Raw genomic sequence first — 24,130 nt, forward strand, 5'->3', positions numbered from 1 at the left:
TTCCTCTCAATTATTTTTCCCTGCTTGGCTAATGTTTCTGTAGCGGTTACCTCTAATCATTAAGACACTTTTGCAGGCAATCCATGCTCCCGATCTTAGAGGGCAGCCGAAATGGATGGGCGAATTAAAACGACATCCTAACTTACTATATAGCCGTCCATCGTTCTATTTACATTGCCCTTGTTTCAATAAAAATGAAATTTTTCCCGCCCCAGAAAAGAGTGCTTAGGTTCGTACATTCGGAGGGGTAATATAAAATACCTACGTGTGACGATGATTTATGCTGTGTCGTTCTAGGGTGACTCGGGCCCTCAGACCCCTCAAATCTGTCGCACGCCGCTTGATGTTTTCAGATCTCCATCCCGATATGAGTCGGATTCTACTCCCCACCTGCTGTGCTCAGGCATCATCCCCACCACCGTGCTCCCTCTCCTTCCTCCGATGCCCCGCAGCTCCCGCAGCTCCCGTCCCTTCCTGACAGTTTCCGCAGGCACGTCTCTAACTTCAGTGTGTGAGGCTGAAGTCTGGCCCTCCTCCACGAGGGCAGAGACACCACCCTGTTTCTAAAGTTGCTCCCGCCTTCCCCAATCCTGGCCTTGGTCCATCCAGTCCACCAACACCGTGTCTTAAACAGGCACCTAGTGTGTCCATGGAACCCGACGAGACCCTAAGCATAATCCAGAAGCCAAAGCAATAGAGCTTACGTTTACCCTGAGCTTGGAAACAAGCTCCCTGCGCTTTTGTAAAACCCGCTGGCGTGCTTTGAACCTTAAAAGTCCTCAGAGGGCAAAAAACACTTGCTTCATGATCCGCAAGGATTTTCTGGCCCTTTGTCACGAGGCTAAATTCCATGCACAAACCTCTCAAGCACCTCAATTCTCTCCCTCGGCTTCCTGCCTCGAGGGTGTATTTCTTCGACATATTTCTTTAGCTTGATGTTTCTCCAGAATGTGCCCTTCTGCAGCCATTAGCCCTTCCCTGTCCTTATGACCTAGCATCCGGTTGTCCTCTCTTCTCCTTCACCTTTTCTTGGCAAAATAGCTGCCATTTCACTTCCACTTAATACACATGTCCCTTTCCCTCAGACCAAAGAGAAATAAGAAAGAAGAAAGAAGAAAGAAAGAAAGAAAGAAAGAAAGAAAGAAAGAAAGAAAGAAAGAGAAGGAAAAGAAAGATCCGGGCCCAGGTACCTGCTGCATGCCTTGCATGGTTTGCTGCAGGAACTGGAGCTGCTGGTCCTTGGTGACGGTTTCCTCCGTTCGGAAAAGCTGTTCTTTCTCTTGTTTCAGCAGCTCCACCTCATTCCTGTAGGCATCCAGCTGCCAACGGAGACTGTCATTCTCCTCCTTGAGAGCATAGGCCTGGGCGGCCAGGGCTGGAAGGCAAATGGGACAGGGTCACCTCAGTCACCTTCCTGCTTAGATGGATGGGGTGGAGAGTGGGGGGGAACCCTTCATGGGAAGGGGAGTCTCTCACCCAAGCCCTTACTGTCTGTGTGGGCCTGGGAACAAAACCCCAACACCGGGCCCCCGGGCTCTTTAGTCTGCAGTTGCTGAGCATCAGTGGCTTTTGCTTTTTTTTTTTTTTTTTTTTGTCTATTCTGTTTGTCCTGGAGGAATGTTGCTCGCTGAGCACAGGAGTGATTCCTTCCAGAATCCTGTCTCTTGACAACTCTGCCCCAGTCCCAGGCATCCTCCCAGAAGTCGCTAGGCGGTGACAGCACTGATCATTCCAGGCAGCAGCCGTAGCCACCACTGCTACCGTCCTGCCTCTTTCCACAGGCTTGTTCGGCCACCCGGGGGGCCCACTTTCTCTCAAGTAACCAGCCATGCCACAGGCTGAGGCCTGCAGCCGCGTCCCAGGGGAGAGAGGGCTCGACAGGCAACCCCCCCCCTCCCCGGCTGCTGGGACAAATCGCACAGCTTGGGCGCTCCCTCCTATCGGAACAGTGAATCCGGTTCCATCTGTTTCAGCAACAGATGAAAAGTCTGCTTCCCTACAGGGCCGACTGGTTCCTCTAATTCTCCTTCCTGAAACCTAAAACTCTCTACGTGCGGGTTCAGGCTTCACTCACATCTCCATCTTACCGGGATGCTGGGACCATTACCTCTGGGTCTTCTACGTCTCAAAGCTTTGAGAACAGCAGAGACTGAATGAAAGATGAGAGGGACTGGCACGGGACCCCACTGAGGATGCCTTCTGACCCACCGCGTCGGGGCCTCCACCCTGATGATAATGGCCTGCTGAGCACCCCACATGTGACAGGCCCTGGACCCAGAGCTTCTTGTGGGCCAAGTCACTTCATTCCCCTGCAAGCCTGAGGTGTGGGTGCTGCTCTTAACCCCCCTCTTTACAGATGACAGGAGTGATGCACAGAGAAGTTAGAGGGCTTCTTGCATCCCACAAAGTAAGTAGTTTGAACGGTCTTGGGGCGCCTTGGGTGGCTCGGTCGGCTAAACATCTGACTCTTGGTTTCGGCTCAGGTCAGGATTTCCTGGGTTGTGGGATCAAGCCCTAAGTCAGGCTCCTCGCTCAGCAGGGAGTCTGCTTGCAGATTCTCTCCCTCTGCCCCTACCCTCACTCATTCTCTTTAAAATAAATAAATCAATCCTTTTCTTTTTTTTTTTTTAAAGTAGGATGAACAGTCTTCAAACCTCGTCTTCTGTGCCGTCCTGCTAGTCCAGATGCTACTTAGTTCTCACCAGACCATTTGAAGCTACGCTCAAATTCTCTCTTCCCCTCTCCTACCAGTTTCCCACACTTTCTTGCAACTCCCCTGCCCCAATGGCAAATTTATACTCTACTTTGATTAAGTGAGATGAAACCGGAAGAGACATTTCAAGACTCATCAGAAACATCTTCAAGGAAGTGGCTTCCGGTTAGTCAGGGTGGGATGTGAGGCCCTACTGTTCAGCAGGTGCTCAGTACGCGCTCGCTTCCACCTCTCACCATCCCCCCCCCCCCCGGGAGCCAATCAGAGAGCACTGGAGGTCAGCCTCCTAGAGGTTTTCCCTTCACGTTACAGCACGCTGATAACAGACCTTTACAGAGGTGCCCCCAGCGAATTCCATCCTCAAATATCAAACATCAAATTATGTTAATAATAGTTTTATAGTTGAGCGGTTTGTGGTATTCCGCTTTGCAAAATGATTACGTGTAGTACACACGGAAATACTAATCAAATAGAACATGCAATTAGCCAGAAAATTCCCTACCTCGAACCATTAGGGATCAATTAGTCAACAGGCCGTTACTGCACATGTGGTCTGTGCCCAGGCCTGTCTGGGCATCTTGGATCATAAAAGAAAAAGCCGGAATATGTCTCTTCTCTCAAGCAGCTCAGAATATCACAGAAGCCGACACTTTGGAAGAGAAACGAACGCATTCCAGGGAAGGGGGAACAGCCTGGTGCCTGGCATGTAGTAGGCGCTTAGTGGATGTTGGCTGAATGAGCAAATAAATGAGCAGCTCGGTGTCGAGGGAATACATCCTGTAGGAGCTCTGAGAAGAGCAAGGAAAACCAATAATAAAAGAGGGCTTCAGAGGCTGGAAGCCCAAGAACTGGGGAAGGATGTCTCTGTCCTCTGTCTGGAGCAAGAGCATAAGCAAACGCCCAGAGAGAACTGAAAGGCAGACTATTTGGGGCAAGAAGGAGAGAATCTGGACCAAATAGGCAGATGTTCAGTCTGGAGGCAGTGAGGGAAAGGTGAGCCATGTCAGGTGAGGCGATGGAGGCTCAGAAGTCAGGCCGGAGGGTCAGAGTCAGCACGGCAGCCAGCGGAGAACCACCCCAGGTGCCTGGGCAGTGGGGCCACACGATGAAATTGGTGATTTACCATTTAAGATTAGTTTGGCAATGGTGCGTGGAATGAACTGGAGGCTGGAGAGAATGAACGGAGATTTTATTTGGTGTGAATGTGTGTGCAAAACCAAGGAGCAGCCAATTTTACAGTTTTCGGGGACTTACTCATAAACTCAGAAATGACCCAGGGTATAGCCAGGAGCATGAACTAGTGCCTTCTAACGCTGCACATCCCAAAATCATGTCCACACCCCGATACACCAACTCCTGACAACTCAGTTTACCAATCCACAAGCAAATGGTTACGAGGCATCGTTTGAGAAGGATGCTGTAATAGGGCAAAATTACAGAAAATGCAAATGATGGAAAAAGTGTTGGCACTACAGAAGCACATTACTACATTTAGTAGCATTCAAAGACACTTAAGTCATTTCCTTAGGAAGCTCTATTTGGCCCTTTTTCAATTTAGAGTGGCATTTTTATTATCATAACTGATAGCAGGTGTTTGTGAAGAAATCGATTAGTATGCAGGGATGGAAATTACATTTTCTAAATGAATTGCATAGTCTGCAAGATACGCTGAAATCTGTGTAGCAAAATGCAAGCAGCTATAAAGCATGTGCCAGCAACATTATTTAAATAAATTATCTGAACATAAATACATATAGGAAAGTGCACCATCTATTATTTCATGGGCTCTCTTAGAAGCCTATGGAATGGTACTGCTGACAGTTCCTATTCTTGGCTGAGCCGAGTGACCACTGTTTCTGCCAAGTAAGAGACAATGCTGTTTGCATTTCTGAAATAGGAATGTGATATCATTATATTGAAAAAAACACAAAAAACCCCCACAAAAAACCCCACCCCAGCATCTATAACACTATCCACCCCCCAAATCAATACCATAGCCAATCTCATCAACGTTTTTATAACTGAGGCATATAACTAATTTACATTCCCGATTAAATGATTTCAAGCTTGATATTTGCGGGGAAAAAAAATGGTTACTCATGTGGCAGCAAAGTGGTTATTTCTAAAGGGTGAGAAATTGTATATTGACTCCACTTAACTTCAGGCCACCTGTTTGTAAACATTATTCAATATCATGCTGCAGCCCTGAATGCACCCTTCAGATGAGGCTTCCAGGAACATGCTACATCATGTTTCTAAAAGAAACAAAATCCTGATAATTCCTAACTTAATATCACTTTTTCAGTATATTAAAAATTCAGAAACTTGAAAGTTCCACTCTTCCGTTTCTCGCCCTCTCTCTCTCTCTGTCTCTCCCTTTTTTTTACTCTTTAGCTCTTTCTGGGACACTGTATTAAACAGTTTTGAAAAATGTGTAATCAAGCTTCCATGATAAAATTTACCCTTGAGAGACCGCATAACAAATTCACTATTCAAATAAGCGTAGGGATTAAAAATAAACTACAGTATGCATCTTCTTGTAAGAATCCCTGAGGAGTGCACTATGTTCCAATAAATGGAATATTTAGCTAAGAGCCACCACATGTAGATTACCAATTTTAAATAATAATAATAATAATAATAATAATAATAATAATAATAAAAGAATACAATAAGACTTCAAATGCAAACGACGCTTCTGAATATAATGAAATCTTCCTTCGGTAATTCTACGGGTGCTCCTAAATCTAGTGGTACCTCTGGATTATCATTGGTTCATTCACCAACCAACAGATTATTGCGAAGCTCTGGACAAGAAGCTGTGGCATGGAGCACTTGGCTGGCCTAGTCAGTTAAGCTTCTGACTCTTGATTTTAGCTCAAGTCATGATCTTAGGATCCTGGGATAAAGCCCAGAGCCCTCTCTGTCAGGCTCTGCACTGCTTGGAGTCTGCTTGAGATTCTCTCCCTCTCCCTCCGCCCCTCTCCCCTGCGGATGAGAACTCCCTTAAATAAATTAATAAGAAAAGAAAGAAAGAAAGAAAGAAAGAAAGAAAGAAAGAAAGAAAGAAAGAAAGAAAGAAAGAAAGAAAGAAAAGAAAGAAAAAAGAAAAGAGAAAAGAAAAGAAAAGAAAAGAAAGAAAAGAAAAAAGAAAAGAAAAGAAAAGAAAAGAAAAGAAAAGAAAAGAAAAGAAAAGAAAAGAAAAGAAAAGAAAAGAAAAGAAGCTGTGGCATACACAAGGGGAAGGCCAGTGCAGTCGTTCATTTATACTTGCTCGAGACCTCGGAAAACTTCTGTTACTGGGATTCTCTGGTTGGATTTAAAATGAAATAACAGCATAAGAAAAACTTTGCTAACCAAGATTAAATTGCATTTCAAAAATTAGCACTGGACTGCTAAAATTACCAAAGTGACATTAGTGCAGGAAAATTGATCCAGAGACGAAATTGCTCAGCTGAAAGATGAGGTTTAAAGGTATTAGCAGCAGCTTGCTGTACCCTTTACTAGATTCTACATAAACCATTATTCTTTATATTAATTATGGCCGAAGTGACCTCTTCGTGTCTCCTGTATTAACTTACTGGGTTTCCATGGGAACAGATAGTGGCACGCTTAACTTCTTTAAGTAAATAATCTGGTGAAAGCCTTGAAATCTCTCTCTTACCAGCCTGAGCCAGCCTCGGAAAAATAATTAGCACTATATGAAGAATGTAAGTTATTTTGGGTTATGTCCCAATAAGCTGACGGTATGTTAATATCTTTTTCATGCTCAGGCAAGATGTAACTAAATAATAAAACACTTTCACATATTATTTCTAACACCATCTGGATTTCTCAAGAACTACTCATCGTCACGTCTTTGGGGGAACCCTGTGTTTTAACAGTCCCCCCACACCCCCCACCGTCAGATGTCCTGGAATGCGGGGAGGGTGCCGCTCCAGTGTGTGCTTCTTTCCCACAGGCAGAGAGTCTTGTCCAAGGATTTCATCAGCTGCTGCCCAGATAGGCAGTTGTGCTGAAAGGTCCAGAACACAGGATGATGGGGATGGACCCAAGACCCAGGAGACATCCCCAGGGTATCTGTGGCCTACCAGCCCCCCTGGGCTGGTGACTTAGCTCCTCCCCTGGCTCCATCAGGCCGCTTCTTTTTGCAGGCCGCCTGCAGGGCAGGGCGGGAGGGTTGGGGAGGCGGCGGAGCTTGCTTTTCAGTGGCAGGAACTTCACACTGTGTATCTGAACTCAATGCTTTGCTCGGTGCAGCACGGTTCCTGAGATGCCTGCTTCAGAGGCCACCACAGGGCTCCCCAATGGGGCCCGAGGGAGTGGTGTGTGTCTTCTGAATACTCCGTGTCTTCCTGCGTCTGGAATGGACCTGGGCCTCTGAATTTCCACGTGGAGGAAAGGTGCCCAGAGACCAGCAATATCTGCTTTGAACTCCTCTGTGCTCAAGAGTAAACTTGTTGTTAAGCTGCTGAAAGGGTGGGACGCTCATTTATAAAATAGCTTGTGCTCCTCTCATCCCAGTAACAGCCTGCATCAGGATCTCCTGGTGGGACTGCCAGACCCTAACCCCCCACCCCTGAGTTTGCAATTTGTGGTGTCTGACCTGGAGCCCGAGAATCTGCACTGCTCCACTTCCCAGGTGCTGCTGGGTTTGCTGGGGCTGAGAGCACACCTGGAGAACCGCTGCCTGGACAGGCACTCGCTCCCAACTGGTTCCCAAACGGGCTGTGGGTGGCTTGTGTAGACAGATTCCAAAGCAACCGTGTGCTTGGCTGGTCATTCTGGTTTCATCTCTTGACCTTCGCTTGTCTGGGCCCCTGCTCCGTGCTCTGCACGGGTGAGGGCAGTCCTGCCCCCGCCCCACCCCGGGGCCCGGAGCATCTCTTCTGGAATCAGGGCCGGAGTTAGCAAGTAATGTAAGTAGCACCAGCATGGCAGTGGCAACGGCAGTGGTAACAGCTACCAGTCCCGACGTGCCAGGCGATGGGCTATTACCTGCACGGTCTCCTTTCAGCCTCACGAACGCACGACACAGTACGATTACAGTTGCTATTTTACAGGGATGGAGCGGGTTTGAGAGACACGGAGCGTTATGCAGCTGGTCGGAGGTGCAGGGTTTACACTCTGCAAGCGCGACTCCAGAACCTCGAGCCCCGGACGTGATGCCACTGGGGTGGCCCCGGTGCAGGCCCGTGCTGGAGCTGGAGAGGGGGGGAAACCACGCACACCACCATTGCGGCCCATTTGCTGCTAAGAGAGAAAAAGCATTCCACTTGCGGCGCTCTTTTAAAATAGACACACGTGTGTCTTCTGCAGGAGGCTCCTGGGAGTGAGCCCTATGGAGGGACCCACCTGGTAACCTTTGGGCAGTCTCGGGGTGACTGAGACCATGTAGGGATTCTCTTTCTGCCCCGTGTCCCCCTCCCCTGCAAGGGCCCTGCAGATAGTCGCTGAGTGCTGAGCTCCTGAGCCTCAGCCTGGTTCCAAGGCCCCATTAAGAGAGTCGTGTCCAAACCTGCTCATGCTCGTTTTGGGATGGTCCTTAAGGACCAGAGTCCTCACCCATCCTGGCCTCACCTGTGTTGTTACCGTGTCCAGTGCGGTTGGTTAGAATAAAGGTGGTGGGAAACCTCCCTTCCCATAGAGTCCTGTCCACAAGGCCTCCTCTGAATGGGCAGAGGAAGCCCCAAGACAAGGCCGCGGCCCCCCTCACCCCAGCTGACCAGGGGTCCTCAGGCTGCTCTTGCCTCGGGGGCCCCCCGTGTTCCCGGCCCGAGGCTGAAAGGCCCCGCGATCGCCCACGGCCCAGCCAGGCTCCTCCACGCGGCCTCCGCCCGGCCCGACCCACCGTAATCGATCTGTTTCTCAGGAGCACCTGTATCACCGCGGAAGCAGCAATCTTCCTCAAATTGCTCACGGAAATTCCTTCTGCTACATTTTTGCAGGATTATTATTATTACAACTTAGCATTGACATAACATTTTGTGTTTGCGGTGTGCATTATAGTCTGCACATTAGCTATTATTAGGGAGAGCTAAACAGAAGCACAATGCGGTGTCTATTTCCATCTTTGTGTGAGGCCGGTGGAATAAGGGTAATTTGGAGAGTGCAGGTAAGCTAGATCCTGTTATTATAATGGCTTAAATGTGAGTCTGGAGGCACAGCCGGCAGCAGGTGACTCAGGGAGAAAACACACACACACACACACACACACACACACACACACACACACACACACCCTCTGTCTCTCCCTCCGCATGGCTCTTCCTAACGAAGGGTCTGTGCCAGCAGCAGCAGCCACCAGGAGCCACTGGGTGCAGACGCTGCTGAGAATTCCCATCCTGTCTTGGCCTCTGAGCTTATTATCCTCTGACACTGCCCCCAGCTGTCCCCCACCCCCACTCCGGGTCCTCAGGGGTAAATAAGCAAAGGAAGGAGGCTTGCAAAGGAAGGAGGCTTGCCCGGTTCTTTCAGTCTCAGGATAAATCTGCCATTTAAAATGCTGTAGAAGACTCTGGGAAACGAAGTAGGGGTGGTGGGAGGGAAGGTGGGCGGGGGTGACTGGGTGACGGGCACTGAGGCGGGCACTGATGGGATGAGCACTGGGTGTTATTCTATATGTTGGCAAGTTGAACACAAATTAAAAAATAAATTTATAAAAAAAACTAATAGGGGGATCCCTGGGTGGCGCAGCGGTTTGGCGCCTGCCTTCAGCCCAGGGCGTGATCCTGGAGACCCGGGATTGAGTCCCATGTCAGGCTCCCGGTGCATGGGGCCTGCTTCTCCCTCTGCCTATGTCTCTGCCTCTCTCTCTCTCAATCTGTGACTATCACAAATAAAAAAAAAAAACAACAAAAAAACTAATAGAATATAAAAAAATAAAATAAAATGCTGTAGAAGGATGCTCTGCGGGCCGAGAGATACCCTTCCTTCAAGGCCCCGATAGGCGAGCCCCGTGCACCCCCTGCCTGACCTCAGAAGCTCCCCGGCCAGCTGCGGGGAGAACTAGCCACCCGTGTGGACCCGGTGGCCAGGAGGGACCCTCCCTACCGTGTGTTGTGGTAGGAGGTCCAAGGCGGTGGGGAAGGCTTCTGGCTGGGAAGGGCTGCCGAGAGGGCCCCTTGCAGGGAGAAGGTGGGTGCAGGGCCTTAGCATCAGGCTCAGGCCTTGCCAAGCTGCTGGGGAGCCTGAGTGGGGGCCTCTTCCACAAGAGGAGAAGCTCTAGGAGAAGACGCCCAGGCCGCTAGGGTGAGACCAGGAGGCAGGGAGGAAGAGGAGGCTGGGTTGTCTGGGCCCCACATCCAGGCAGCAGGCGTGTGCAGAGGGGCATCCGCCCCACCCCGACTCTCCCTTTTCTTTGGATTAGATTTTAGGTTTCTTTTTCACTTTCAATCTCTATGCTGATATTTATTTATTTATTTATTCATTCATTCATTCATTATTTTTCTATGCTGATTTTTAAGATTCAGGGCTACATTTTTCTTTCTTTAAACCCTCTGAAGGCTTTATTTTGTTAAGATTTTACTTATGTATTTGAGAGAGAGAGAGAGAGAAAACAAAACAGCACGAGTGGGAGAGGAAGAGAGAGAGAATCTCAAGCGGACTCCACGCTGAGCGTGGAGACCCAACGCGGGGCTCCATCCCAGGGCCCTGAGATCGTGACCTGAGCCAAACCAAGATCAGACGCTCAACCGACTGGGCCGCCCAGGCACCCCACCTTCTCAAGGCTTTAAAGATTCTTTTTTTTTTGGGGGGGGGGTAGGCTCAGACCAAGCTGAATCACACGACGACACAGGGTTTCCGGGGGTAGGCGCCCCTCCCTTGACTGTGACCCCCATCCTTACAGACAGGACGCCTCCCACGCGTGTACAACGCCGCGCCCTGTTTTGCCTCCAACTAGCAGTTGCTCTGGTCCAAGGAGAGACGCTTTACTTTTTATTTATTTATTTATTTTTATGAGAGAGACGCTTTAAACAGGAATCCTTCCCCTGCAGGACTGATGGTGTGAGGCCCGTCACCTCTGTCCCCCACCAACTTGCAGATTCCTTACCCTTTTAACAAATGGCCATTTCTGATTGTCTTCCAGAAAGCTTCCCCTTAAGGAGTGACCATTTCCTGCTCCTCCCCACGGCCTCCCCCTCAGACAGACCGACAGACGCACAAAACACATCCACACCCCGAAGGTGAAATGAAGGTCAGCCCGAACTTAAACCACGGTCTCAGAGGTAGGCGCCCGTCCCTGGCAAGGAACAGCAGCAGCTTCTCCCACGGAGTTTTTATTCTACAACATCAAACACTTGGGATAACAAAGATGAGTCCCCAAGAAACCCTCCTCCCCCCTCAGTTTCCATGCGTTCATGGGGGCTTTCTCCAGGGCACTAGGAGAGAACCGACACTTGGCTCTTTCAGCCTGAGGGGAAGTGGCGGGCAGTGGCCTCGCCCGGGCTGCCCCTGAGGGCACGTCCTCTCCGCCGTCTGGTCCCCAGGGTTGAGATTCATTTGTGGGCGCCTGCTTGTGCCTGACAGGAGGCCAGAAAGGAGCCCCGTCCTCTCTACATGTGTCACCCAGGTCGGGTGACGCTGGTAGGGTCACCAAGGCCAGTCGTCCTCAGGGTTCGTTCCCCACACAGTTTTAATCTGTCCCACGTTGGCAGCTGTCAAATGACAATTCTTGGACCCATCCCAGGCCCTCTGAATCTGGGTGTCTGGAATGGGGCCTGCGGGTGCGCGCTTCAGTAACCTTGGGGTGGGTGGTTTAGGAGCACTTCCCCGGCTTTTTAGGGACCGGATCCCCATTTCTTCATGCTTTGCTCTTCCCTTTCTTCCAGTCTTCTATTTCTTTTATTGTTTTTTTTGGACACCTGCCTTCTCTAACAGCTTTTCTGCTATTAAGAGGCCCTTCTCCGCTCCAGCTTTTATCATCCACCATGGTCGTCTAGACCTTTCTGCCACCTGCCTTTGCCTTCTCACATTTCAGTCACCTGTTCCTCTCCGAATGCTACTTATGGCCTCTCCCGCGATGATAGTGTGACGGAATGCTTTCATAAATCCTCCAGGCAGTGTCTCCAAAACACATCTTTCTGATCTACTGGGTGTTGTTGTGTATTACTTTTCTTTGCAGCCATATTTCCGGAGGACGTTCCAGCTGCCATGGGTCTGTGGCCTGCGCCCAGGAGAGGCCCAGCTCAAGCTCTGTGCTCTGGGTTGGTGGGGGGAGTAATGACCCTTGACCCAGGGTCCTCAGACCAGCTTCTTACTGAGGAGTCGGGGGTGGGGGCTCCTGGGTGTGCGCGCTCTCCCCAGACCCACCACTGGACCCCCAGAGGCTCTTCTCTCTCTTCTCTTGGGCACGTGGCCAGGCATCACGGCTCGCTGCCCTCACCACTGATGGATGAGAACACGGTCCCTGGCTATTCTCGTGGAGTCTCAGAAAAGCTGACACTCTGCTCTTGGCCTGTTCAGCACATTTTTCTGCACCAGACTACCTTCAGATTCTTTCTCTTCTCCCAACTTGCCTTTTTCCCCCATTAGCCAGAGGATACCTCATGTGTTCCTCTATGAGGAGGAAACAGGGAGTTCTCCACCTGTGTCACGCATGCCACACTTATATTAATAAATGAGCTCCCTTTCATTTCTTCTTTTCTTGGTCCTTTATTATTGCCTGTGACACTCACTTGCTTTCCACTAAACATTTTTGTCTTTCACTTCCTTTTTATTGTCATCTTATACTTTATTACCTCACCTCAGCCTGTTTTCCCCCCTTTCTCTCTCACCTATTATTGACAGACATCAATCCTCATGTTATATATATGCCTGTGGTTCTCAAGCCTCTGTGCAGCAGAAATACCTGAGCAGTATTTTATAACTTACGTGAGTGGGCATGAACTCCCAGGCATTGCCGGGTAGAAGTCCCCAGCTCTTTGTCATGTGGAGCCACGGCTGTAATCCACTCATTTATACCTTCTGCGATCGCTCACCAGTACCAATTCTCCACATTGCCACACTACCAGGTATTTGCAAAATGCCATGGAATCCCTTACTTGGTTATTTCTTGCAACCTCTAGTGAACTCTCTTAGGATGAGCCTCATGTTACTATCGAGAAGGCTGAGGCTTGGAAGAGACCCATCGTTTGCCAAGGTAGGAGAGAAACAAAACTCAGATACCTCGAGGGGCCTCTGACCTCATCTGGTTCCAAGTTATTTCTTTACTATATTCAGTGTCTCCAAACTCTCTCTCTTCCAGGGACTCCAATTCTCACACATGTATCCATTTCCTCAGAGCCTTTCTGATGATTTTACCACCCAAAGACCCCCATCGTCAAGAGTGTCAAGGTAAGCTTGGCTTTCCTTAGGCCCAGAAAATAGGACGGAAATGTGGAAAGAGGCCTTCCAAAAACTTATTTTCAGAACTCTTGATTTCTCATCCATTCAGATGGCTCCAGTTCACATTCTTCAACTGGACACATCGTCTCATTACTTCTTTCATCCCCAGAACTTGAATGCTACAGAATCCTGCTTCGACAAACTCCGCATCCATCTTCCCAGAGTCCTTGGGCAGGGAAAAGTGCACGTATTTTAAAAACTGTCTAGATGGCTAAATTATAGCAATTTTTCCCTGGGAGAGAGTTGTTCAGATATTAAAACTCTCTATGTATTGAGTATGATAATCTTTCTCACATCCCCACGAAAAGCAGTTTTTGCTTTGCTCATTAAAATGATTTGTTTTTGGTTTTTGATGAGTGTAATTTTTCAGGTAGCAATGTTTTATTCTTACCAGCAACTCCTTAAAAACCCTCTGCGAGCGCTGAAGCCCCAGTTAAGCACTATTAATCAAACACTAAATGCTTTTAAACAGCTCTACCCCTTTTTCTAATTGAGAAATAGAGCTGTTTGGGCAAGTTTATGAGGTGACCTTGATTGAATTAAAGGGGTCAGGGATAGAACAGACTTCAAACTCGTATTCAATAATTTTAAAGAAATGACTTCCCTCCAATTAAGCAGGAATTAGCATGAAATATTTTGTTTCTGAAAGGTTAAAAGAATTCCTCTGAGAAACTAGCTCTCTTGTTTGCTAGCTCTTTATTGAACATGAGAGAGAAGACGCCATGGATAGTGTTATATAAAGTGCTCTGTTAACATGGTGCTGATGATCCAGCATCAATTATACCATTCCTAAGAGTCATAAATGTTGTATCGAAGGGGTAAAGAGTCCAATTTAAGTTTTAATTTCTATTTCAAAAGCCCAAAGATTTTCAATCAATAAAAAAAAAATCAAGATACATTTTCCATCTGCAGTTATTTCAATGTAGTTGTAGGGAGAAAGGCTTCAAATATTGCATGACTTCTTTGCTGTTCCTTTTAGCTTCATCCCTCACCTTGCCATAGGCCCCCTCTCTTCTAACGACCTGAAAGGACATGTCATTTTTCCTGCTCTAAAAAGTAATACATAGAGGGCACTTGGGTGGCTCAGTGGTTGGGTGTCTGCCTTTGGCTTGGGTCGTGATCCTGGGGTCCTGGGATCGAGTCCTACATCAGGGTCCCTGCAGGGAGCCTGCTTCTCCCTCTGCCTGTGTCTCTGCCTCTCTCTCCATGTCTCTCATGAATAAATAAATAAAATCTTTTTTAAAAAAAGTAACACATAGAGTCCTTGAAGCAAGGAAGAAGGATTCCACAGAGTATGAAAAGCAACACGTGTAGTGATTTGGGGACTACAGGATATTGTTTCTGAGGAGCAGTAATCTTGAGAAGAACACTGGCTATGCTCTTTTGTGTCCCTGCTCCGGTCAACTTCAGAGAGTTGTGTAGACATAGATAATACACAGGAGGGAGGCAAAGGGTGTATGACAAAGAACAAGAAGGGACTTTAAAGCCAAGTTCTTCTTATGAGACTTGGAGCAAGTTAGTAAACCTCAAGGTCCTTATCTGAAATACATGGTCAGTACTATGAGGATTAGACAGATACTAGTTGTGTTTTTTGGGGGGGTGGAGGGTGTCCTAAACTGAGAAACAAAGTCCTTTAACAGATTAAAAATTAGTCCCTCCTAGTTTTAATTTCCTATCCTGTCATTTCACACATTCTTGTCCACCTACTATGTACAATGCCATATACAGGCCATTCAGAAAGGAAAAGGTCTCAAGAACATATGGGGTGCAGGACCCTCCCATATCATCATGTTTTCACTCGTTTGCTTGAAACAAAACATAAACCAGGGATAAGATAGAGTTCAGATGAACAGATTTACACAATCTCTTCTCAGATCATCTCTGCTCTCATAGTTTTTTTTTTTTTTTTAAAGATTATTTATCTATTCATAAGAGACACAGAGAGAGAGGCAGAGACATAGGCAGAGGGAGAAGCAGACTCCCTGCGGGGGAGCCTGATGTGGGACTTGATCCCAGGAGCCTGGGATCACACCCTGAGCCAAAGGCAAGTGCTCAACCACTGAGCCACCCAGAGCCCTGCTCTCCTAGTTCTTTATGTCAGAGTATATCTGCTTACTTGGGCTGTAACTGCTGAGGGCACAGGGGGCAGACACTGTATGGACCCATGACCCAGGACTATTCCAGGAAAAGGAACTCTGATCATGTGCTCTGAGGACTCTTCAGAGTAGATCAACAACACTCTCATATCAAAGACTGAGTGTTAATTACTTAAAAGAAAGAAAGTCTTACAAGACTTGGCTAATTTTTCTCCTAATTCTGGCACTGTAAGACAAATGATATCACAGTCTCATATACATTGCAGGAATTCACTGAATATTCACTTTAATTTTATCACTGCTTTGTATTATGACATTGCTTGAGCTAATTCATGGAGGCAAAGAACTAATAAGAATAAAGAAATGGATGGCTAGCATACTCAGATTATACAAACTATACTACAAAAGTCTGATATGGCAGTAGAGACAATTCTTTAAAAAAACTGATAAATCACCAAAAGAAGAATAAAATCTTACCCTACCTCCACAAGATTTGCCAAATTGTCACTGATGTTGTGCCTGAAAACTTGTAATTACAAAAACTACACAATATAAACTTTGCAGAATTTATTTGGCATTTCAACGAATTATTGTTGGGGGTAAAAAAAACACCCACATTTTTCTCATTAGATTAAACCATCGGATGGGGAGGGAGAGGACATATTACTTGTAAGATCTCTTCCAGATCAAAACATCCCTGAGTCTAGGCATCTCAATAGGATTGATATTATTGTAGATGCTGTCCCTCAGACTTTGAGATTTATTGAGCAGTACATCTCATAAAAAAAGGGAAAAAAAGCCCCAGGAACAAGGAAGCAGGGACGGCACTTCAATAAGTCCTGAAATTAGATAGAGAGTCAATAAACGGGTGATCTTCTCATAGGCTCTCCCAGCCCCTGGCGATGCAAAGGAAATATGGGCTGAGATGGGATATAAAAGGGCTAATATTGTAGCTTAGATCATTCCAGATCAACCATCAAGTCTGTGCCTGTGTTTTGAGAAGTATTTTGATTTTTCTCTTTATTTTCTTGAAGAGTTCAGGAATGGAAAACATGAGTTGTGACAGGGTGTGTGGTTCACCAAAGGAAAATGCATGACATGGCACGGCTCCTGCCCAATGTACTTCACCTGTTCAAAGCATTTCTTCTTCTCGCCTGAAGCCACAGAACAGATTGCTTTTGAGGAAATAAATATCACTTAACTAGAAAAGAGATTGTGCCAATTTCCTGAATATTTTTAAAAGCTGGCATTTCTGTTGGAATGGGCTTAAGAATAGTTTGCTGGATGTACTGCCTATGTTGAAGCCAATCTCTTTCTAAGTTAGTAGAAAATACAGAAAATAATGGGAAGACTAAACATAAGCCCCTATCAGCTTTGTCTGGAGTAACATTTTAAGGTAATAAACTCTCCAGTCTACCTTTGCCTCCCAAATGGCATCATGGTGTTAAGCACATCGCAGACGTTCAAAATCCTTGATTGATTTTATTTGGTTACTGACTCTGCTGATGTCACTTAACGGCATTTGAGGAGCTTTTTTCTTCCCCCATTAAATGTAGTGTTGGCATATGAAGGTCACTAGCCTGGAAAGAAGGAAACTAGTACTGAGTTCTAGACTTTCCACTTGCTACCTAGGGGAAATAACATAAGTTCTCAACATGTGACTGCACATTCCTATCTGTGAAAAAAGGAGGTGGTTGTATAGGATGATTTCTGAGGGTCTCCTCCATTTCTGAAGAGACTCATCATTGCTACTCCCCACGGGTAAGAATTCAACACATCTGCCTAGTTTAGAACTTGAATTGTTTCTTGACTCTTAATATATGTTGTTGTTTTAACAATTTTATTTATTTATTTATTTATTTATTTATTTATTTATTTATTTATTTATTTGAGAAAGAGAGAGAAGGAGTACAGGGAGTCACAGAGCAGGGAGCCTGATGTGGGGCTCAATCCTGGGACCAGAATCATGACCTGAGCTGAAGGCATCTGCTTAACTGACTGAGCCACCCAGGCGCCCTGACTTTTAATTTAATAGTTCTACAAATATGATTAGTCCTTGGAATAGGAAATTGTAAGACACTGTGGTCTGGAAATTAAATGTAGAAGTTCCCTAAAGTAAAGCAAAATAAGGCAGTCCAATAAACTGTCGTCACCTGATCCTGGTTACGTTTTGTTACTACTTTATTTTTCCTGTATGATTGGTAATGGCTGGGCATTCCCCAATTGATGTGAATTTTATCGCAGATTCTCCTAGGTAACTTTAAAATTAATATCTGTTGCAGTTTAATTATTAAAATAATACAGGTATATTTTGTGGAAATTTCTGAGATGCCCAGAGAAGAAAACAAGAATCACCTGTAGTCACAACATCTAGAAATAATCACTCTGAATGAATATTTTGACCTATATCCTTATATATTTTCCCCGAACAAATTGCAAATACAACACAGATATGAACCATACATACATTGATTTGTAACTGATTTTATCACTTAGCAAATAAACTGAGAACCTCTCATGCCATTATGTCGTCTTCCAGAGTAAGATTTTTTTCCAGGCTGCTTATGGATATATAATTAATTAACCAGTATCCCAGTGTTAGATATTTATGTGTTTCTAAAGTAATTCTGCTAACTGAAAATTGAGGTAACTGTGTCAAGTGGCAATGACCCATGTGCCTCATGTGGAAAAGCAAGGGCCTCTGGGACACAGCAGCTTTCGAAGCTACAGTGGGCTCTTTAAAGAATCTCCAGCACCCATATAAAAAAAAAATCTCCAGCACCCAATGTGAAGCACAAGAATGAATACACTCCGTCTTGCAACTTCTGCTCTTGAAGTGTTTCTCCCTACTTCTCTGCTGCTGACGGGGAGTCTAAAATAAAATCTCCTTTCCTTAACCACTTCCCAGGAGGCTTCACACATTGTGTCCAGGAGCTGGAGGGGAAGGGCTGAGTCCTTAGTCCCTCCCTGGTATCAAGGGCATTCACCTGAGGAAGAGAAGAGTCTCTAAGCCATTTAGACACGGAGAGCTTACTATAATAATAATTTGAGAACTGTTATAAACTTCAAAGTCTAGGGCTTCTAAGTATAAGTATCGTATCATATAGGTAGAATTTCCAAGAAAGGGAAGAAAGTAATTACTCCTTTTGATTACTTTTTTTTTTTTTATTAGCCACGAGGCACTCCGCTGTGTGTGGCTATCTGGAATTCTAGAGGATGTCCTCTTGTCCTGACTTGCTGTATTCATACAGTAGACCGAGCATTGTCAGGTCTTTGATTAACGAAGCTTATAGGCAACAGTGTTAGGAGTCAAGGTATAATAACTATGTCACCAGCTGTGCTTTGATGAACAAAGCAATATGGAAACATAGGAGAATTAGGACAGTGACGTTCATAAACAGTATATCAGTGCTAAGAAGTTGGTAACAGCATATGTTTTAATGTAGTCTGGTATTGATTCCTTTGGCCAATGTCCCACTTTAACAGTGTTGTAGTCACACTTTAAGATTTTAGATGGAGAGGTATAGAAGAAAAATCAATAGGTACTATCTTCCCACTACCAAGCAGCGCATATCTATAGCCTCTCTGCCACACTCACATTTAAGGGATCTAAAAGATGCTTTGGGGATGGCTGGTCCAGTTATCAGGGTTTTAATAACCTGGAGTATCCACTCTGACCACCTCAAAGATTATAGCTTCAATTCCCAAAGATTCACGTAATAGAGCCTATGATCCAGAAAAGATACACACTCATTTTCTCTATGTTTCTATTTCATTAACATATAAAAAGGAAGCTTTTAAGAAAACATCCACTGTTACAGGAGAGCTGTCTGAAAACAAAATCATATAGAATTGTTTCTGAGCCTTAAAAAATACATAGATAAGTGCTTCTAGAGGTAAGCTGTGCAGAAGAAAAAAGGTTAGAGACCATCTTCTGTAGTATTATAACTAACAGTTTTCTCTTTTTTTCACTACTCTTAATCACTAGATTTTCTAAAATGACCAAGTATAGTTTTTTTTTCCAAGCATAGTTTTTATACGAAAAATAGACTTTAGTTTTCAAATGTTACAGGCTGCTGGAGGGCAATGAGCTGATCTACTAAAAGTATTTTGTATAAGCACCAACTAGAATCAGTTGATTCTAACAGACACCTGACAAATGATGTCAGTGTTGAAAAGGATAATCCCTGTTTCACGATGATCAGAAATTCCTACTTACTATTTACAAGTAAAAAGGAACAACTTAGGAATTAACACTACTAAGGAATTCTTTCTTACATTTAGGAAAGAAAAAAAAAACTTAAAAACTTACCCAGATTGTGTCATCTAAACTCCCTCGAAAATATTCTGATTTTTTCCAGAAGTTGTGCAAGCCACACTTAAATTTCAACAACACTGTGTTAATTTTGCTCAAATGCAAGCTGAAAACATATTTTAACATCCTGTCAGAATGAGATACTAAGAGTGTCGATAAAATGACACTAAAATAAATGTAAATTTAGATTGCAGTTACAAGTGGCTGCCTGACTCTGGGAAGATGTTGGGTTGCTATAGTATTTTCCATAGCAACTTTGCATCTTATTACATAAATATTCCCTCGGTGTCCTTACAGCCCACTAAGAAAACAGGATTAAATCTACTCTCCTATGTAATGATCCTGCAGCAAACCTTATCAGAATGAAATGCCCAGAAAACATAATAAGCCGTGATTTGGATCATGGTGTTTTGGCAGGTGAGAGACGTCAGGGCGCCGTGCGCTGGGCCTGAGCAGCTCGTGCTGCACCCTGGCCTGTTTGCACTCCTCCCGGGGCTCGGTCTCTGCAATCCTCCCTTTGTGAGGATGGGCTGTTAACTTCCTCACTCTGCTCCCCTGCCTGCCAACTGCCCATCAGCCCAAGCCCTCTCCCAGGCCTCATGTCACTAGGCGAGAAGCCAGAGCTTAGCAGAGTCGCAACCTGCTCCATAAATGCAGCTGGGACCACGTGCTGGGCTGTCACACAGGAAACCGTTAGGAGACCTACCCCCAGCTCCAAGCCAGCACGGACTAGGTGTGCACTACCTGACACGCTCAGCGAGGACTCTACGGGGTTTCGCGGAGCCACCGTATGGTTGCATGGTGAGAGCGTTGGGCAAAACCTGTGGGCTCCTAGACACAACACAACTTCGGCAGAACAAATCCATTTTACAGGAAACACGTGTTTATGGAGAATTTGTGCACACGTGAGAGATGTGAGGAATGTGGCACTGTCAGGTACTGATATAAAAATGAGATTATAAGGGGGCTAAGCTTAAAGCGAGCTTAGGCTTCAAATGTGACTTTACAAAACACACAAACAGTCTGGTGGGACCGGAGTGCTTCCACTACAAAGGACTCCTATGCTTGAGGATCAGTTTAATAGCTTCTGTCTCTTGCATTCAAAAGATAAAGCAATTTACCAAAAAAAAAAAAAAAAATTCTACACTCTTCAAAAACATGTCCTTTATGAAAAAAGAAACGGGAACTAGGCATGAAATCAGGCAACTGGAAAATCTACCTGAAATACGTATTTGTTTGATTTCCTTTGGTAAGATTAGCAAGGTTTGAAAGGGAAGGGGCTTGGGCCTGGGGAGCCAAAGCCTTGGCTCCTTGAGGATGAAGCCCCATTTCAAGAGTTTGGGAATGAGGCAGGCTGCTCAGTCCACATCAGAAGGTTTATTTCATCATCTTTCAGCCACATTTGTTTTAATTAATCACATTTCTTTGTTTGGCACTCGGAGTCCCGGAAGACATTCTGCTGTGGTTGAAAATAAAATGCTCGTCTTCAAGTCAGTGGTCGCTGATGGCCACACGCCGCAGCTCTGTTTCTCCTGCGGGTTGTCACCACATGTGAGGACAGACGTCTGCTAACAGATTATCCTTCCTCGCTGCCTCCCACCACGGGTGCCCCTGCCTTGGGGGGTCTGCTGGTGTGGGGTGCTCAGCACGGCTGTGGCCTCACTGTCTCACTTTGCACATCCGAGCGCTCTTGTCCCTCTGCCGGGTTCCCAGCCACGGCCAGAGCAAAGGCTGCTTAGGTCACATGCAGGGTCTCCTAAAAGCTCCGACCAGCTGCGAGGGCCGTGGGCCCCTTCGGCTGCAGGACCCGACGCAGGTGTCCAGAGGCTCCTTCCTTCTGTGCCCAGGCTGGTGTGCGGGGCCGGGTGATCGTCTTCTCAGGCTTGTACCAAGCTGTAATCTGTTGGGCATCCTTTACGTCTTTCAAAAGCACTCATGTACAGGAAATAAACTGGATCAGAAAAAAACGATGGCAGTCCTGCTACTCAGGGAGATCAAGGAAGGGGAGGGGCGCCTGGGTGGCTCAGACGGGTTGAGCTTCCTGACTCCAGGTTTGTGCTCAGGTCATGATCTCAGTGGGGAGTCTGCTTCCCTTCCTCTCCCTCTGACCCTCCCCACCCTTAAAATAAATAAATAAATAAATAAATAAATAAATAAATAAATAAATAAATAAATAAATAAAATCTTCAAAAAAATTTTTTTAAAAAAGATTGATTTGAGAGAGGGAGAGCATGCGAGAGAGCACAAGCAGGGGAGGGGCAGAGGGAGAGGGAGAAGCAGACTCCCTATGGAGCAGGGAGCCCGATGAGGGGCTCAATCCCAGGACCCTGGGATCATGACCTGAGCCGAGGGCACACACTTAACTGAAATGAGCCACCTAGGTGCCCCAATAAATAAGTCTTAAAAAAACAAAACAAAACAAAACAAAACAAAAACGAAGAGCTCAAGGATAGCCAGAGAGAACCTAATTATCATTACTATTAGTTTTTTTTTTTTTTTTAACCCCGAGCTTCCAGCCACACGTAGGACTCTTCAGACCAAATACTGCTAATTCCAACTGAACTTGATTGTGAGTCCCTAATTTGATTCAGTTAGCCGAAAGATGCGGAAAATCCTTGCTGGACGTCTTACCGAAATTAAAAAAAAAAAAAAAATCTGTACCTACATGTGGTGAGTTTCCATGGCAAATCAACAACCCAGAAAACACTTTTCATAATTAAAAGAGTATTTGCTCCTATGAAGAGCTCAGAGTTTAAATGAGGTGTAATTAAAACCTGAGAACATTTGTTTGTGCATTAGGAAATGTTTTAAGGGTTGTCTATTATGGAAAGAGATTTCAGTTTTACTCTTCTAAAATTTGTGTTCAATGTACAATCTCTACTCACCATATACTGGATAAGGTGCAAATGCTAGACACTGATATTCATTTTGGTTTATATTAAATTTCAAGCAATGGCTTTGGAACATATTTGGCATTATGCTTTTATGTACTGTACCTTCATTGACTTAAAATGTGTATTTCTTCTCTTCAAAAAACATCTCACACTCTTGAGAACAGGGTAGACTGTGTCTAGCCCTCTCCGTATCCCTTGGGTCCCAGTGCCTTGAGCACAAGAAGGGCTTGACAAATGTTTGTTGGTAATTAGAATGATGCTGAGTGTCAGCTCCCTGGGCCATAGCCTCTTCGGCACGCGGCACTGGATTCTGAATGCATTAAAGCTTTGCACGCTTTGGAGAAATGAATCATTCTCGTTTGAACAAGCTTCTTAATGCTTGCCACTTAAATTTAGAGCAAATGTTCTCAGGGTTACCGCCTTCCCATCAACTAATGGGACAAAGGCATCAAGAAGACCAGAAGAAGGGGAATATGCAATTGAAGTCAACAAAATTCACTTACTTGGTGGAAGGCCCAGGGCCAGGGGCCAGAGGGTGACCAAGACAGTGGAGTTCACGGTGACACTGTAAGTACTGTGGGGAAGCCTTTACCTGCAGGGCCTCCACAGAGCTACCACCAATCGGGTTCTGCCACACGAGTGAGGCCTTACGCTCTGGACAGACGTCCTCTTCTCTTCCCTTTTTACCCTGTGCTCTCCCTGCCCTCCCCCCCCCACGCCCACCTGGAGGAGGGAGGGAAAGAAGGAGCAGTAGATTTGGCTTTCAAAGTTGGGCTTAATTCTAGTACAAGGCTGACTCTGCGGCAGTAAATTTGAATTTTTATCAAAAATTATCTTCGTAGGCCTTGGAGCAGGATGCCAATCTTCTTGAATGAATGCTTCGATAAATCTGTCTTGATTTTCAAATTTATTAACAAAACTCATTTTCACTTTTATCGGCATCTCAGTTTTGCTCTAGCACACTCCCGTTTCCCCTTTTAGAGTCAACTGATAAGGAAGAGTGAGCCGCCTGCCTGGAATTATATGGTCGTTATGGCAGTATGGGGCAAGTCTGGCCAAAGACACACTGTACGTGATTCCGTGTTGGAAAAGGCAAAAGTACAGGGACACCTTCCTCATGACCAGAAGAACAGAAGTAGGCCGAAGAACATGGATTGAAAAAAGTAAAGAAAAAAAGAAACCCAAGCTATCACCTGAAGTCCTCACGTAATAAATCCTGTCCTTTCTAAAACCAAACAAAGTTGATTCTCTCTCCGCCTCCCCCTCAGAAATAAAACCCACGCAGGTTGGGCTCGGCTCTAGGAGGAGGGGAAGAGCCACAGAGGCGTTGGTGGCCCCAGCTCATGCACCTGCAGGAGGGGGGCCTGTCCCTGGTCTTCTGGGACAGGAGGCTCCTTGAAGGATGTTCCCCCCTGGAATTCCCAAGACGTCTTGGGTCACCCGTGGCTGGCAGGTTGAGGGCAAAAAGCTCACTGTTTTAGCAGAGAGGAGGAGGGCAAGGGGTTCTTAAAAGAACGGAGGCATTTACTTGTGGGTCAGCCCTGGGCAGTTCCCATCAGTGAATGAGATCCGTGTCCTGCGATGCAAATCTGCACCTGACCATGGAGGGGGGGGCCTGATGATACCACGGAAAGGTGCACTTCCCGCAGGCTGCAGGGCCTCCGACCCTCCCCTCCCCGCAGCGGCTTGCAGGGATGCAGCTGATGCTCGGTCGAAGGACCAGATG

The 24,130-nt window shown here is 46.0% G+C and overlaps 1 protein-coding gene across 2 annotated transcripts in view; it reads right to left on the minus strand.

The window, feature by feature from the left end:
• Positions 1–24,130, minus strand: part of ENOX1 (ecto-NOX disulfide-thiol exchanger 1) — a 247,744-nt gene that overhangs the window by 90,336 nt on the left and 133,278 nt on the right. For both annotated transcript variants that reach the window (XM_041730978.1, XM_041730979.1), the window contains exon 10: positions 1,191–1,375. In XM_041730978.1, the coding sequence (XP_041586912.1) occupies positions 1,191–1,375 (185 nt within the window). The remainder of the gene's footprint in view (positions 1–1,190; positions 1,376–24,130) is intronic.

Source organism: Vulpes lagopus, chromosome 16, assembly GCF_018345385.1.
Source record: "Vulpes lagopus strain Blue_001 chromosome 16, ASM1834538v1, whole genome shotgun sequence".
NCBI classification, from domain to species: domain Eukaryota; kingdom Metazoa; phylum Chordata; class Mammalia; order Carnivora; family Canidae; genus Vulpes; species Vulpes lagopus.